Source organism: Semicossyphus pulcher, unplaced genomic scaffold (genome assembly GCF_022749685.1).
Source record: "Semicossyphus pulcher isolate SPU_LCO1_2020_fin unplaced genomic scaffold, fSemPul1.0.p SCAF_5, whole genome shotgun sequence".
Lineage (NCBI taxonomy): Eukaryota > Metazoa > Chordata > Actinopteri > Labriformes > Labridae > Semicossyphus > Semicossyphus pulcher.
The window spans coordinates 32510612-32528791 of NW_027211726.1; the positions used below are offsets into that span (position 1 = coordinate 32510612).

Consider the following 18180-nt stretch of genomic DNA (forward strand, 5'->3'; position numbering starts at 1 on the left):
TGAAGTAAAGACAGCCAACTTTATGAATACCTTTTTTTGACCCTAGTGGGTTTGCACACTCAACATCGTCATAGTACAACTGGATTTGGAGGGCAAACTTGTCACTTGAAAACAAGGGATGACTTTTGAAGTAGCTTCCACCACAGAAGTTTTCGTATTTGTCACTCTGAGTAGATGTTTGCATCATCTCAGAAATAGTTTCATTCTTGAAGATGAACTGGAGTGTTTTGAGTATGGGAATATATATGAATTTGTCAATGATTGGAACTTGCTCATAGGTTCCACTTTTGCTATTTCGTCTGGTATCAAACCTTATACCTAGACGCTTTTCAACTGGTACAATATCCCATTTTTCTGTGAAATATTTCTTCCATTTACTGTCAGAATTCAAGTGGCTAAAAGGGTTGTCAATACCTTTAAATAACTCTTCTATGGCTGATCTTGCAGGACTGCCGGCAGGTAGTAAGTTTAGTACATGGTCCTGAATATTAGACTGTAAGTCTCCCACAAAGTCCTCTAAATTCTCGATGGTAGAAAGCACTACAGTATTTGGTACACCGCTTCCTAAAAGCTTGGCAATAATTGATGCACACATATCTTTGCTGCCCGTTGACACTGAAGGGCCTGCTTCAATATTTTGGTGCTGAGATGAAGTGGAAGGTGTTTCATCATTTAGGCACAGAGGATTATTGTGCTCTTGAATGGCATGGTTGGAATGGGTCTCCTCTGTTGCACATGTGTTGACAATATGCGCATGTATCTTTATGAGATGTCTTCTAAACCCAGAATAACTAGAGAATTGCAAGCAACATCCTATTTGACCACATTTTAGCCTCAGATTTTTCCCAGGATAGATTCCATGCATTAGTTTGAGGTGCCTGAATAAAAGTAAGGCTGTACCAAAGGATGACGCACAGAGGAAACATCTCAACATTTTTGCTGCTTGAACTTTTTACGGCTTGTTTAACAACTTTGCTCTCAACTCCTTAACTTTTGGCGTTTCTTCCATTGTGCCAATATCTATGCTGTACAGAGTAGTCTGCAAAAATGTGTACAGGCTGGACAGAGCATCATCATATTTCACACTGAAAACAAAGTGGGACTTGAACAGCTCATCAAATGCGCCCAAGGATGTACCTGACTGACATGGAAGAAGCTTTCTATCCACGACTATGTAGAAGCTGAAAACCTGAGCTTTTGAAGTCCCTGTGGCCAGAAGATATGGCTGGGGGTTTCCTTCTGTGGTGATGAGGTGATCCTCCAGGCTCTGGCAGGACTGAAACACAGTGAAAAGCACTTCCATATAACGCATTTCTTTAAAACACACGATACCACAATATTTGGAATTGGATTTGTTGACAAACCTTGTGAAATTTCAGCAGGTGATCTGTTGCCTCTCCGACACTGATCTTCTCGGCCCGTTTCCTTCCAGCTGGTTGCGGAGTGAGAAGATGCAGCAAGACAAGAAGAGAGGCCATGTCGCTGTGCCACTCTGCAATCAGTGAAGAAAACCATTACTTCATGTGTTTCACACCTTGTCAATGTTGAGGTCACCTTTGTTGTCCCCTATTCATCTAACGTCTTATGACCATGCTGCTCAGGCGTGCTTGTGTGAAACTAGCTTAACACCTCACTGCTCAGACTGGACAAGTTACTACAAACTTTTGATGTGCATCGGTCAACCCAAGATTTTTATCTTAAAAGGACAGGCTCCGGTTTGATCAAGTCTGGAGTAGTTCATCCAGAATATCTAAAAAGATTTTGGAGCAAACATGTCTGTTTTTGGCAACTTATTGCAATACAAATGAATTATGTCTATTGTAATACTACCTGGATCATCTGCAGTGTCAGATTCTTCATTCATGGCAGATTTGAGCTGTTTTTCAGGAGAGGTGTCTCTCTGAGGGCCCTGGCTTCGTGGATGACCTTGTCTTTAAAACAGGGGGCCCATTTTTCCAGGAACCTGGAGGAAGTCTCTGCTCCAAACATCATCGAGAAGTCCTGCAAAATCTCATATAAAAAGGAGCAGAACTAGTATTACCATCACCTTGTCTACATGTATGTATTTTGACAAACATTTTTTAAATTCGTATTAGTTGCCTACCAGTCCCTTTGTGTCTAAGAAACGAGGGAACAGTTGAAGTATGTCCACTGACTGCTGTGGGTCATGGAGCATCTCTTGACGATAGTGGAATGTTTCTCTCATCTTCTGGAAGACTAAATCCCGGTCTGTAGTGTGGTGAAGAAGGGACACTGCCTCCATACGATCATCTCCCGATCGCTTGTCATCTATGGAACCAAATGATCTTGGCGATGTGGGGCCTCCTTTCAGCAGCACTCTGTTAGTGGATGTTGATGTGGTTTTGGATTGACGTTGGACAGTCTTGACCCTCCACTCAAGAAAGCCAGTATTGCTCTGTATGTCATAGCAATACTGTCATAATGTATCTGTGGATCCTGTATACAACTGAAATCATGTGTATCATTGTTAGTGTGTAAGAGGTACTACATGTTGTTGTTACATTATTACTTTTTATTTTTTGCAGCATTCCTCTCTTGCTTTATTTGCAGCAGCAGTGTTGCTTTTCACCGTAATAACTTTTTACATATTTATCTTCCCTTTAAACAATTTGACGCCGAGCCGGACAGAGTAATCATAAAGAACCGCTAGCTGCACGGCTAACAGAAGCTATAATTAGCAGCGGTTACTTTAGCAAAGCTATCAGTTGATCAGGAGCCGTGTCTCAACAAAAGTAGTGAATTCTTTGCTCATGTTTTAAAGTTGTCAGTAGTACATGACCAACAGAGACGCTCCGCTCCAGCAGCGTCTAACATTAGAAAGTCTGAGAAGTAATAAATTCACTGTCTCGTCTCCCCCTCTCTCCCGTTAATAACCGAGCGCCCCCTACAGGCCTGGAGCACTTCCGTTGTGAGGGCTGTATTTGCAGCGTTTTTCTTTTGCATGTGTTTTCTGGGTTTGTGTGTTTTTGACTTTGCATCGTTTCTGTATTTGCAGCGCGTTTGATGTTAATGTATTTGTTTTGGCTTTTTGCAGCAAGTTTTTTTATTTGCAGCGCGTTTCTGTCGTTGCATTTGTTTTGGACTTTTGCTTGTGTTTTTGACTTTGCATCGTTTCTGTATTTGCAGCTCGTTTCTTCTAATCGAAATCGTTTGGGCTGTTGCAGCATGTTTGACCTTGTCGGCCACCGTACTTTTTTGAGTATGGATCCTTCAAAGATGGGAAGAGAGCCACAATCCCAAGGGCATGGAACTCCTTTGTGGCTTTAGTTACAGCTCTCCTGCAAATGCAAAATAATTCATTGTCATATGATTCTTTCCTCCTCACAAAAGTACATTTCATGTTATAAACAAAAAGCCACTTACCCTTCCTTTTCACGCGTGTGAGCTACTATGATGTTCACCATTAATCGCCGAGTAGAATCTTTCAAACTATCCTCATACTCATTGACGACTGTCCTCCCTGCTGGCTTAGTAGTGAGAATCTGCTCCACTATCTGAAGACAGAAGATAACAAGACAGCAAAGATAAGATGTGATTTTTAAACAAAATAACTATCTCCATATATTTATTATACAAATGATAAATTAAGATATTTTTCATTTCCGTAACCCCAATTTTCTTAATCTTGTTTTAAGAGTCAGGCAAACAAAAAGTGTAAAAGTAAATAATTAAAATACATTTCTTGCATGGGTGCTGTCCATGACAGGTTGAATAATTGGACATCCAGCATCACATGTGTCACTAGCTGGACTGCTTAAGCTTGAGATGGACAATGTATCTGTTAGACTTGGAGATGAAGGCCCTTCACCATCTTGCTGCAGGATTGAAATATCTGAGGATACAGGGCACAAACAATCAAAAATTAAGAACCACAATGCTACCATCTACCATATAATCGGGGCCTGGTCACCACCATCTGAGATGAATACAGACAACAGTCGGAAATTGTCTTTGACAAAGCATCAGGAAGTCTATGATAAATATGTACAGGATGCCATGACAATCTCATGGAGTAAGTTGTGATCACTTAAATAGAAAACCAATTTAAATTGTGGAAGTGGAAACAAATTGTCCTTCAGTCTGTGGCCTCCTAAAGTTCATTATACTGTGACTGAGAAATAGACACCATTTGAACAATTAGCTAAAATAAAAGATTTCGTGTGCTAGCTTAACCCAAAATCCCAACTTGCCCAACTTCCAGATGACTATTTTGTAAGTCCTATAAACAAATACCAAAATAGTTCCTACCACAAGTGTCACGTATTCTGTCGAGTCTGTACTTTCAGCCATATGCTTGGATGATTCTGCTCGTGGGAGGTCTGAAATATACATGGTACATAGAATGTTGTTTTGGTATCTAATCAATGTTTGTTCAAATATATATATACTAATATATATATTTACTTTATCTTCAAACTGAAAATGAAACTGACATTTTAAATCACTTTACCATCATCAGTGTAGATGACAAAGCACACTTCTTTGATTGTTGCAAGCTCTGGAAAGACATCCTCATCCACCTCTATGCCCTGCTCATCCGTGACTTTCAGTGGCTTATTTTCTGGTAGGAGAAACTTCTGCTGCACTGAAGCACAACAGTCATGATGCCATCAACAAAGTTATTATTACTTTCCCTTAAATGCCTTCAGACAAACAAAAAAAAACTTACCTGCAGTGATAAATTCCATGAAGCTGACGTCTTCCAGTTTGACATATTTCTTTGTCCCTCCATGTTTCACCTTTATCAACATCTTGAACACAAGATAGAACTTTATTATTCCCAAAGAAAATTCTCGTGCCAGATTTCTCCAAAAAAATTGCAAAAAAACCCTGAAATAAGTAACAAGTAAAGATTGTTACTGTAACATGAGTCTCTGTTGGGGCTGATGTGATTGTATGTTCAACACAAAGTTAATCCATTAACATGTTCGAGTAAAGCAAACCAGGCATTGTTCTGATATGTATGGTTTTAACAGCGCTACTTTGTCTAAGTAGTTTATACAGTGACATTTGTAGAAGATATACAAGGGTATTTTATCACAGGTTTTAGGTGCTCTTACAAACATTCAGCAAGTTAAAGATGCTGGGCTCACCTAGGCTCCCCAGAGGTGTTAGCCTACCTTACCTTACATCATTGCACTCTACTGTTAGCTTGTTAGCTAGCGCAACTTTAGGTCTAACAACTGATCCGGCTGTGTCTCCCTGCTATTAATTAAGATAATACAATCTCTAACAGCGGAGACAGGCTCGCGCTGCTGTCTGGGCTGTTGATTCAACATAAATAGGAGGCAAATGTGTAAACGTTCCCTTCTCAGCATTCCCTCAAAGCATGTCCCGTGTCCGTGTCGGATACCTTCCTCAAAGAGGCCGCTGGTTCCGCACACGTAAATCTAACGGAAACAACACGTGTTCGTGAATATTTCGATAGAACTAGAAATGCTGTAACGTAACGCTAACTATCTTACAATTGATCAAAAACAGAAGTAACGAGAAGAACGTTAAAACGTTAATTACATGCAGGAAGACGTGGCTAACTTCAGGTTCACAGTGTATTCTGCGCGTTTAACAGGGGCGGTGCAATTAAGTTACTGTCAGCAGCTAACTAGCAAGTTCGTCGTAGCAAATATAAGCAATAACGTTATATTACACTAACAGAAAATCCGTCACACGTTAACATTTAGTTTGAGACGTAAAATTGCACTTTTACCTGTCTCTCGAGGAAGTCAAAGTGATCACTGCTTGACGCGGTAAGAGAGCCGTTAGGAATGAACTCAGGAGAAGTGTTTATTCACTACCCACAACACCCTGTGAATTAACTTCGATATTTCACACCACCGAAGAGTTTCCCTCAACACAAGCTGGGGTCTACATGAGAGAATAAACTCCAAAAATCTAACTCCTTCACTATTTTTTGTCTAACTCCTTATTTTGCAACTCTAAGAATTTGCTGTGTGAAATTAAAATGGCTTTAATATCACACTGAAGGGGTCAGCTGACAAAGGATCTTGTCACCAGTATTGTGTTCATGTTCACGGCTCAGTAACTTGACTTGGATATATAAATGCTGGTCTAAGACAGTCTGAGTTATGTTCATCTGGACTCCATCATGTGTGGTCCAAAGAGAAGAATCCCAACGACGACTGTAATAAAGCAGAGATGATGATTGGAACATTTATAAACTTATAAAGAGCCTTTCCTTCAGACTGAACAGTCCAGTACAGTAGCTGCATCACTGCTGATGACAAAGCAATCTGTGTTGATCTCTGGCTCCTTCTTACCTTCACTCCTCCCCGAGTACTTTGCCCACAGACTTGAAGGTGCTGACCCTCTATCCCACAGCTTCATACTCTGCAAACTGCCCCAATGTTCTCTGGAGGTCACAGAGAAACTAAGTCAGCAGAACGTTATCCACAGCAGAGGCCATCATGACGGACCCTCTCTACCCATGCTTTGTCTTCATATCCTGTTTATGAAAGTCAGAAAATAATCTTTTACAAGGTGACAACCGTATGTGGCGCCGGTGTAGCTCAGCCATTAAGACGTGCCCCATGTATAGAGGCACACTACTCGACGCAGAGGCCCTGGGTTCGACTCCGACCTTCGGCCCTTTGCTGCATGTCCTCCCCGGTCTCTCTTCCATCATTCCCGACTCTATCCACTGTCCTGTCCAATGAAGGCAACAAAAGGTTTAGATTTTTTGACCTGAGTGAGTTGACAGGTAAGGGTGACTTAGTTTCCTCACCGTGTCGGGCTCTGTAAGTGAGGGTGAGAATTTTGAGCTTGATCCTTTACACAACGGGGAGTCAGTGAAGAGATCTGAGGATGGGGGTAATGTGAGACCTGGTGAGGAGTCTTGCAGCAGCATTCTGTGTTGACTGCAGGCGATTAAGCGCAGACTTGCTGAGTGACGAGAGGAGTGTGTGGCAGTCGTCGAGGTGAAACTACAGTTGAAACCAAAGTTCTCAGTTTACTTATATTTCTTAGGTGGACATAACATGATCTGGTTACCTGCTTAACATGGCTGTCAAAAGATGATGATTTATCAACTATTACTCCTAAATGACGTGGGCTAAAGCCAACAGCAGAGGAAAGGGGCCCAATGTTGTGATCCTGTGAGCTGATTGGATGGAAAGAGCTCAAGACGGTAGGAATAAGAGAGGAGCTAGCATGAAGTGGATGAGAGTTATGATGCATATTGGACCTAATAGTCATTACTTTATCAACACAGAAGGAAAGGAAGGTATTGCAGTCATCATCAGTGAAACATGGTAATGTGGAGAGCGCTGGTGAAACAATGTTTTAAATAGTTATGAAACGTTGGGATTTCTTTTTGATGAAGAAATCAGGTCAGCAAAATGAGCCGTCCAGGCTTCCTGTACTGCTTCTTTAAAAGAACGCCGGAGATCTTTAAGATGTAGGCGATGCACTTCCACAGACGTTCAGACCTGTGACAGTGTGGTCTCAGGCAGCAGACAGCCTCTGTTATCCACTGACAACTGTTGCAGGTAGCCCGAGTCCTAACCTTTAAAGGGGCCTCTTTGTCCAGTAACGTGGAGCAATGACCATTAAAAGACTAGGGGTGTAACGATCCGTCGATCTGGATCGATCCATCGACTGGTTAAGCAATGATCCAACCAAATCGATGGAAACGCAAACCATCGATCAACATCGTCATCGTTAAGATACGCCTTTATTTTGAAATTCCGACCGCATACCCGTTTCACAGTTTCCGCCCAACTGCGCCTCGTTCTGAAGTTTCAAAACAATGCAAGCGGACTATGGCAAGCAGCCAAGGTAAAGAGGATGACGAGATTCACTCCCCTCTTGGGAATAAGTCAGCTGTGTGGCAATATTTTGGATTTCGCAGGAAAGACGGGTCAACAGACAAAACACGTGCAATATGCAAGAAATGTCGTTACGAGATAAAATACTCAGGAAACACGACAAACTTGGCCGGGCACCTTAAAAAGAAGCACGGTATTGACTCTCATGCTAGCGTTAGCATTGCCGTATATCCCGCTGCCTGCTCAACACCTCTGACCGACTTCTTTCCACAAAAGCTGAACCACAACTCCAAACGAGCAATGAATATAACATCTGCCATTTCATTTTTCATCTGTAAAGACATGAGGCCTTACAGTGTCGTCGAATATGACGGTTTTCGAGAGCTACTCCATACTTTGGAGCAGCTGGACCAGGAGGTCGATCAATGAGAACACCACAGTGAGACCTCCACCGCGGCCTGAGTGACGTGGAGTCCCAATAACTGAACAGTCCATGGGGCACAGTTCATTTAAATGAACACATTCTTTTTGTCAGGTTTCAGTGTAGAAGAGAAAAGACAGACTGTCCCTTAAAATAAGTCATTTAATATGTGAGCCTTGTTACCCACAGATCTGCATTAATCAGACACATTTTAATAGAGGAACGGGGCCTTCGGGGGGGCATGCAGGTTAAAGGATCACTCGCCCACCAGGGTGATGCTGACTATGACGAGGGCGTGAGGGCTGGTTAGTGATCCTGACTGGGATGAGCATGATTACAGGAGTGAAGGCAGAGATACAAGTAACAGAGTTAGCAGGAACTCCTCCTAGCCAAGAGGGGGAGCTGATGGTGTGTGTGTGTGTGTGTGTGTGTGTGTGTGTAGTCTGTCAGGCTGTCTGATCACACAGGAAGGCTGTGCCTCTCTGGCCTCAGCTCTGAGCTCTTCCCACCTGAGAGAGCTGGACCTGAGCTACAATCATCCAGGAGAACCAGGAGAGAAGCTGCTGTCTGCTGGACTGGAGGATCCACACTGCAGACTGGAGACACTGAGGTACAGACAGACAGACAGACAGACAGACAGACAGACATGTTTTGTCCCTCAGCTTGTTTCCATCTGTATAAATGATTTGGATCTTAAAAGAAGAAATCTAATGTAGGTGTACATTTGAAGAATTGAATTGTGGATATTTTGTTGTCTGCAGACGATGTTGCTCTACTGGCTGAATCAGAAGATGATTGACAACATTTGTTAAAGACCTGCTGTTACAGGTGGAGGTTGTTGATTCATCAGAGTAAAACACAGATAATTCACTTCAGAACAAAGGGTGTTCCAAGCAGGAGGAAAATGTTGACTCTTGGGACGGTTACATTGGAATACACACCTGAATATAAATATCTGGGATCTTCTCTTGATGAGTTTATGACTCATGAAGCTGGAGTTAAATGATTGGCTGGTTGGGCTGGCAGAGCACTGGGGTCTGTTGTTACCAAGCTGCAGATATGTAAAGATGTTGGGTGTTCCACTTCCTCTCAGCTCTATGATGCATGTGTTTCCCCCACACTGAATGATGCCTCAGGGATATGGGGATTCAAAGACAGTAAAACTTCAGACGTTATACTAAACAGAGCTGAACGCTGTTTTTGAGGCGTTCATAAATGTGCTCCTACTTTGGCTGCTCAGGGCGACGTGTTGGTTTCCTGGATCTATCCAGAGAAAATGTGAAATGATACGACTGTGGAATCGTTTACTGAACATGTCAGAACATCGGATCAATAGGAAGGTTTTTCTGTGGACTAAATGTACAAGTCTCCATGGGCTGCAGAGCTTCATGCTGTTTGTGAGGAAGCTGGCTTACAGTATATATACAGGAATCATTTATCATGCAGCCTGAACACAAGTAGAAAAAGTGATTTGCTAGATTAGAATAAAAATGGTTCAATGATATCTTGTTAAAACCTAAATTAGGAACATATATCCAAATCAAGCACAGTTATGGTGCTGAAGCTTACGTTACAGCAAACTGAACCAGGAGTCAGAGGTGTTTAGGTGCACAGGTGAGAACAGGAATCCTTCCTCTGGCTCTTGAAGTGGGCACATTTAAACACATCCAGGAGGAACACAGGCTGTGTGAGCTTTGTGAGAATGAATCACATTTTCTTTTGTATTGTCCTTTTTATGATGAGATCAGAGCATCCTTGATGAATGAAATGTATGCTGAAAATCCTCAAATGTTTTGGTGCTCTGACGACGACAGGATGGAACGTTTGTTTCGCTTTAATGTTTATAAGTCGGCCATTTTTGTTTGTAGATCCTGGAAGAAACGTCAGGATGGTTTATTTCTTTAATATTATTTCTGTTACGTGTCGACTTCTGGTTTCTGCTGTCTCTCTGCCTTTTTATGGGCCGGACATGTTGTTTATGTCTGACAGTAATAACACAATCAATCACACACAGACAGACAGACAGAAGCTGTCTCTCTGTCTCTAACTGGTGACCTTGCTGTCTGATGGAGGATGTGAGTGAAGCTGTATGAAGTCGATTCTGATCTGGTTTCTTCCTCCAGGTTGGACCATGGTGGACGGCACAGACTGAAACCTGATGAGAGGAAGTGTGAGTGTGTTTGAACTTTGATTCATGAGAACACAGCTGCTCATGTTGGGCTCCACTTTTTGTAATTGTCTTGACTGAAGATGAATTTCAATCAGGATTGACTTTCTGTTTTTGTCAGTGTGGCTGTAAAGATGTACGAAGTGAACAAAGTGAACAGCAGGATCCAATCAAAAGAATCAATACATTTGATGATCAGTGAAGAGAAGATTCACTGTGTTTCTTCCAGCTCTGATCTTTCTGCTTCATGTGACCTCTGACCTAATAACAGTTTGAGACAGCAGATGGTTCACAGCTTCTTTGTGCTGCACTTTTATTACTGACACTTGATTGTGCTCTTATCCTGGGCTCCACACATCCTGACTGCCATGTTCACTAACTGTTCATTTCATTACAGCTGCAGTGTTGAGTTTCAGTGCTGCCAAATATTCACAGTTAAACATGAAATCTAAGTTTGACTGACTTTCAGAAACTGTCAGTAAAGTTGTTTTTGAATGAACAGATGATAACCTGCAGCTGTGTTGTGTCTCCTTCTCTCCATCAGACGCCTGTGAGCTGGAAGTGGACACAAACACAGTGAACAGAGACCTCAAACTGTCTGACAACAACAGGAAGGTGACACTAGTGTGGGAGGAGGATCAGTCATATCCTGATCATCTAGTCAGATTTGATTCTTGGTCTCAGCTGCTGTGTAGGACTGGTCTGACTGGTCGCTGTTACTGGGAGGTCGAGTGGAGAGGAAGTGTTTATGTATCAGTGAGTTACAGAGGAATCAGGAGGAAAGGAGACAGAGATGAATGTTTGTTTGGAAGAAATGATCAGTCCTGGAGTCTGAGCTGCTCTGATGAAGGTTACTCTGTCTGGCACAATAACAGAAGAACAAAGACCTCCTCCTCCTCCTCCTCCTCTGGTAGAGTAGCAGTGTATGTGGACTGTCCTGCTGGCACTCTGTCCTTCTACAGAGTCTCCTCTGACACACTGATCCACCTCCACACCTTCAGCACCACCTTCACTGAACCTCTTTATCCTGGGTTTGGGTTGTGGTCAGGAGGTTCCTGGTTGTCTCTGTGTTCTCTGTAGGTCAGAGAAACTCTGCTGACTGAACATCACTGACTCTGTTCACTGACTCAAACTCTTTCATGAGTCTGATTTCATCACTTTGATTTGAATCATTTTATCAGGTTAAAAACTCAAAGATATTTACTTGTAAAAAAGAACTCATGATTTTGATTCATTTGTGTTTCTGTTCTATTTTGAACGATGTCGTCGTTTATTTGAATAAAATCTTGACCTTTGATCCTGAAGGAAATCATTTCATCTCGTCTGTCATCACTTTGAACACATGTGACGTTTGTCTTGTAACAGGTGACCCTTTGTGTGAGACCACATGGACAGAGATGTTGGAACACTTTCATAAAGCTCACATTCACCATATTAACACAGCGGCCATTTTCTTCTGACGTTAAGTTCAGGGTGAGAGGCTCAGATACTGTTAGCATGTTGTGCTGCTGCGTTCAGGTGCTCATTTGTACAAACATAGTGAAGGTGACAGTCTTTGTTATTTCACGGCTTCATTGATCAGCAACTGAAAAGACAACAGACAGTGAAAATCCAAAGGAGCATCAGGACATATATCAAGGTAAAACTCTGTGTGTTATTAAATATGTTGTTTAACCTGAAATGTGTTCAGATGTTCCTCCAACAAGAGAGGTATGGTGAGCGCAGACACAGATAGCTGCTAATCAGTGCTAACACATCAATAAATGAAGTGTAAAAACAGTGTGTCAGACGTCTGTTAGTCCAATAAAGCGCACACACAGATTATCTGTCTGATATTTACATGAACAAATCTCCAAAAGGCTCCAACAGCACAAACACGGCCCAGAGGTTACGTTCAGGGACTGAGTTAGCTGAGGGGACACCTAGCAGACAGCTAGCAGCTCCCAGCTGTCACTCAAAGAGGCCACGCCCCTAACGATGCATCACTTTAATCAGAATCAGCTTTATTGGCCAGGAATTTGACTCCGGTTAAACTTTGGTTAACACTAAATATTGAAAATAAACTAATGGATTTTAGTGCAGCTTTTGATCTCATAGACCATGACCTACTACTCGTTAAACTATCTGCATGTGGATTCAAACCTTCAGCTGTTAATTGGATGAGAAGTTACTTATCCAGCAGACATCTCTTCTGTCATATCCATCAAACAATCCAGACAGGAAGATTCTCCCACGGTCCCTCTGCCCCAGGCAACCACATATAGTACTTCAAGTCACTTGAAACGGAGAGTTCTAAAACTTTGTATATTAACAAATTGTATGCAAATGTTTGTGGGAACCTCAGAAATAAAAATGAGAAACTGTCCAGAGTGAGGCTGGTCGACCCATCGCACCTTCCTGTGGACCTTTCCCTACCTAACACCTCTATCCCTAAACACTGGAGAACAAAAAGAGAACACCTGAGGTCCCAATGTATTTGCATTATAATAGAAAACATGATTCTCAAAGCAATCAAAGTAAAGAAACCCCATACCTTTCACTCCTCATACGCCCCTGTTATAAACCCTTAAATGTTACTCATGCAGTTATAGCCAACTCAAAAACTAAACCCAAGCATTATATGTTACTCGGATTGTCACTAACATAAATGTCCGATTTTCATTTCGCGTGCACTAGTGTATAATAAAAAGTACAAAGTATCCATCAATATCACAGATTACAATATAATAAAACATCCAATACTGTAAAAATGTGGAGAAAAACATGTTAACATATCAGACTGTTGCTCCTCAGCAACATCAGCTTCTCGTGTAATGTACTCTCAATGTCATATTTAAATCAGGGTGTGTTGTTGTTGTAGTCCTTGTTCAGGGTCCTCTGTCCATTTTCACTGTCCATGTTTGAATGTTTGAGTCCATTCAGGCTGTGAGGATCTCTGGACAAGCAGTCACCCTCACATTGATCTCCCACATGTTGTCCTGGGAAGAAAGAAAATACCAGCCAGTATCTTGCAAAAACATCAAATGCAGTATATTGTAATTCATTTTCACATGATTCCATTTCCCCCCTTTACCCACACTGATCCCCATACATCAAACACTCAACAACAAGAAGTTATAAGATAACATCAAAAATAAATGTCGAGATTATAATAAAGTCAGATATTCAAAATGGATATTTCTCAACCATCTCGCCTTCTATCGCCGCTTCCTCCTCATCTTCACTCGGCTCATCCCTACGTAGTAGCGGCATCTGAGCGTTATCTCCTGGCATCACAACACAACCTCATCAGTATCACAGCCTTTGCAAAAGTCAACATCAGCGTACAAAAACAAAACATCACACACAGTGATAGAATTACTGCCACCATAATCTGAACCAATATAGCTCCCATTGGTCCTAATTTGTCTTGCAACCAAGCATTAGCGGACCATCCAGCTCCTTCCGATGGGCCAAACGCATCCCTAATGAGGCGCAACGCATCGATGACGCTAGTTATGTTGTCAGAGCGATCAGGAATCAAAGTGTAACAGGCATCTCCAGTCAGGTTTAAAGCTACACATAGGCCACCTTGTTTGGCCAAAATATAATCAAGAGCCATGTCATGTTTCAGCAACGTCAATCTGTGACTCTTCTGTGTATTTGACAAATATTCAAAACCTCTTATAGTCTCATCTGCAAAACCCTGTAGGGTGTAAGTAATATGATCAATATGATCCGCCAAGAATGTTACACCATACCACGGAAACAATCCTATACCCCATTTAGACCTGTGTGTTGGCAGATTTTAACAATGCGGTTTTTCAACACACCATTCATTTTTTCACAAACACCTTGGCTTAGCGGATGGTAAACGGCTCCTAGTCGCTGTTTAATTCCCAATTTTTGTAAAATCAATTTCACCGTTTTATCCAAACTCTTTTCCATTATCTGAGGATCTACGATCTGGGAGTCCCCATCTGCTTATAACCTCACGACACAAAAACTTGGCAACAGACTGAGCGTCTTTCCTCCTGGTTGGACATGCTTCAGGCCATCGTGAAAATCTGTCCACTACAACTAGCATGTATCTTTTGCCTCCAACTGGTTTTATCATGTCAACAAAATCCATGACCAATTCACGCACGGGACCTGTCGGAGTTGGAATGTAACCAGGAGGAACTGTCACACCCCTCCGAACATTATTTTTTAGACAGATTGTACTCCTGCCTATGACATGATCAATTTGTTCAAGCAAGTACGGTGCCCAAAAACCATACTCCTTCGTGATCTTTCTCCTAACTTCCCCCCTCGCAACATGAGCTAACCCATGTGCTTCTTGAACCATCAGACCTAGTGTGACAGGTTGTATGTGTCAGACTAAAGTAAATGATAATTGATCTAATTTCATTCTCCCTTTATTTCAGTTGTTAATGTATTAACTGTTCATAAGATGTGGTTTCATTCTTAGTTATTATTGTGCATTAGAATTTCTTGGTAAGGCTACATGGGTAGTAATAGCAAGCAAGGAACAAAGATAATAGTTCAGATCCTTGAATGAATGGGTTTACTGCTCTGTGATCTATTGGTAATGCCTTGGGGTTCCAGTAGGGGAGATCGCGCTCTGCTTCCTCACTGAATACAGACGAGCGGAAGCAAGAGCTGCGTGTGTGTTTCCCTCATTCTTATTCCACTGCTATTTCCCCTTTTTAAGGTAATTACCGTACATAAAGCACTGTTAACTTGTGGAAACATGTTAGCAATAGTTCTCCTTATGTTACTGTGATTTTAAATGACAGAAACATATGTTTTGTACTGATTAACTGTTGAGTGTGTTTCCGGCTAATTCAGACAATATGTAAGCTAGCGCCAGGAGACCACGAGCTCTGCTGACGTTTTCAACTGTTGAGTCCACGGCGTTTAAACTAGTTACATTTGTGCATTTGTACTTTAAGATAAATATATGTATTTTGCCAATGTTAGGTCATGTAGCAGCCGTAATAAGCAGGTTAAAAACACAATTCATATTTATATTTTGTATGATATATTTAGTTAAAAAGATCCACTTGTAATGGTACCTGTGGCCCTGTAATTGAGTGTGTTTCAGAATGTGTTTGGAATGTGCTTTTAAGTACGTACATTTGATTAGTTTTAATTGTATCTGCACATCACTGAATACAGACGAGCGGAAGCAAGAGCTGCGTGTGTGTTTCCCTCATTCTTATTCCACTACTATTTCCCCTTTTTAAGGGTACAACATTTGGAGGCACCGCTGGGGTGTTTGGCTTGAGGACCATCCCTAGGCTGTAGTGGAAACCTCTTGTTGATCATCCCTCCAACTACCCAGGCGTCGGAGAAAGGAGCACAGTATAGTGGACAAGGCGTTCTACAGACAAACATTGGCACCCTGTATCCTGAAGTGAGCAAAAGTGACCACTAGGGAGCAGCAAAAAAAACCCAATAAAGTCAAATTAACCCCTTGTTTTACTGCTTAGATCCACTTCTCTGTTAAAATGGAGACTGAATTTGAGACGCTGCAGCTGGAGATTAAAGGAGCACTGTATAGACTGACTGTAGGACAACTGATTAAATTATGCAGAGCGCTTCAGATCTCAGGGCTAACAGAAGAACATGTGACTGGTAAAACTCGCAGTCAATTAATTACACATATAATAAAGTATCTTGAGCGGGACGAGCTGGCCGACTTAGAGGATGAGGGCATGTCAGACCTCCTTCATGTTCAAGATATGATAGAAAAAATCCAAATGACACTAAATGTGAATGAATGTGAAAAACTGAGTCAAACTGATGAAGAGGAACATTTCCCAGAAGAGGTAGAGACGCTGAGGTTGTCATTGCAAGAAAAAGAGAATATAATGCATGGACAAGTGAACACAAGCATGACCTCTCCTGCAAAACCAAGCACCCCTGTAACGAGCATGCCCCCAGCCCCCCCTAGTGGCAATGTGTGGCGCAAAGATTTTAAAATATCGGGCCAGATAGGCGAACCGGGGCAAAAAGATAAGCTAACCTTCTCTAGTCTCGCCAGACAAATTGAAAGTGGGCTTAGCAAGGGTTACCCAGAGTTGGAAATCATTGATGCTGTTATCCGTGCTATCACACCAGGCCTACAGTTAAGGAGTTATCTTGAGGGGAAAGAAAAACTGACGCTACCTGCTCTCCGCAGGATTCTTAGATGTCATTATCAGGAGAAAGTTGCCACAGAGTTGTATAAACAACTCACCTCTGAGGTTCAGGGCAGCAAAGAGACCCCTCAAAATTTCCTGTTAAGAACAATGGACTTGAGACAGAAGATCTTGTTTGCTTCTCAAGAAGCTGATTCAAGCTTAAAATATGACCCAGCACTGGTCCAGAGCCTGTTCATGCATACTGTCTTAACTGGCCTGCAGAATGACAATATTAAAAGTGACCTACAGCCTTACCTTCTGTAGACAAACACTTCAGATGAGCTTCTAATGGAGAAACTGAATATGGCCTGCAACAATGAAAAGGAGAGACAGGACAAAAAGAAACATGCTGCACCATCAAGAGTAACTAATATGAGTACAGTCCAGTCAAATGAAGTCCCGGTGGAAAAGAAAAACACCACTCAGCAAAGCACAGCCACCCTGCCTTCTGATCTGCTATCTCAAATAAAAGAAATGCGCTCTGACATGGTGCTGTTGAAAGATTTAAGAGCTGAGGTCTCCCAAATCAGGGAAACCATCCAAAAGTCCACCCCTGCAATCCCACAGTATCCCCCATCAGGCAGAGAATCAGCGAATGTGTCTGCCCCTTATCCAGTGTTTTCAGCCCCACGGTATCCCCCACCAGGCAGAGAACCAGCGGATGTGTCTGGCCCTTATCCCGTGTTTTCACCCCCCCAGTCCTCACCATATAACCCTGAGTTAAATGCCATGCCATTTTACCACAAACAGTCGCCAGCTGCAGTGCAGGAGTATCAGCGAAACTTCGGCCCCAGACGGACACAAGGAACGGCACAGTTTCAACAAAGGTTTGCACCACAGCTCTATTACCCAGTGCCGCGCCCCCAACCAAGGTGTTTTTCTTGTACCCAGGCAGGTGAAGAGTACTGTCAGCACTGCTTTAGGTGTGGAAGTGATGAACATTTCAGAGCAGGTTGTAAAGCACAGAGACCAGCAGAACCTTCCAGGAGGAGCCCTTTAAACTAAGAGAGGTTGCTTCCGCGGGGCATGGAGCAACCAACAGTATGAATAAGTCCCAATTTTGTGCAAACTGTGAAGAACAGAAAATAATAGAGACACTTAAATATTGTTCAGTATGCAAATCCACACTGTACTGTTCAAAAGAATGCCAAGAAGCCAACTGGCCTGCACACAAAAGACAATGTAAACCATACACATGTTCAGGTGTTAAGAGACAGGTAACCCAGTCATGTGAGAAAGCCAAGTGCCGAGAAAGTAGTGCCCCGGAGAAGACACCTACAGTAAGGGAGCTAGTAGGCAAGAAGTGTCTCATCAGGTGTTACCTACACAAACAGAAGGTTCAGGCACTTTTGGACACAGGCTCACAAGTTTGTGCTATAGATGAGGTATGGAAAGAAAGACACTTACCTGATGTGCCGTTAAGAGATGTTGCAGAACTAATTGACCCACTTGATCCATTACACATTGAAGCAGCCAACGGGACAGAAATGCCATACATTGGTTGGCTTGAAGTACCTTTTAAGCTTGCTGCTGATGATAATGAGTTGATAATACCCATATTAGTACTAAAGGGAGGACAACAACAATGTCCTATTATAGGCTTTAATGTCATTGAACACC

General features: G+C 42.2%; 2 protein-coding genes across 2 annotated transcripts in view; both read left to right on the forward strand.

The window, feature by feature from the left end:
* The window catches only part of LOC138609467 (scinderin-like), a gene marked incomplete at its 5' end in the record, with an annotated part of 67238 nt that overhangs the window by 36753 nt on the left and 12305 nt on the right, over positions 1 to 18180 (forward strand). The gene's annotated exons all lie outside the window — the stretch shown is intronic.
* LOC138608554 (NLR family CARD domain-containing protein 3-like) overlaps positions 1 to 18180 on the forward strand; it is a 31823-nt gene that overhangs the window by 9839 nt on the left and 3804 nt on the right. Inside the window, exon 8 of the mRNA XM_069681158.1 lies at positions 8669 to 8836. Within this exon, the coding sequence (XP_069537259.1) occupies positions 8669 to 8836 (168 nt within the window). The remainder of the gene's footprint in view (positions 1 to 8668; positions 8837 to 18180) is intronic.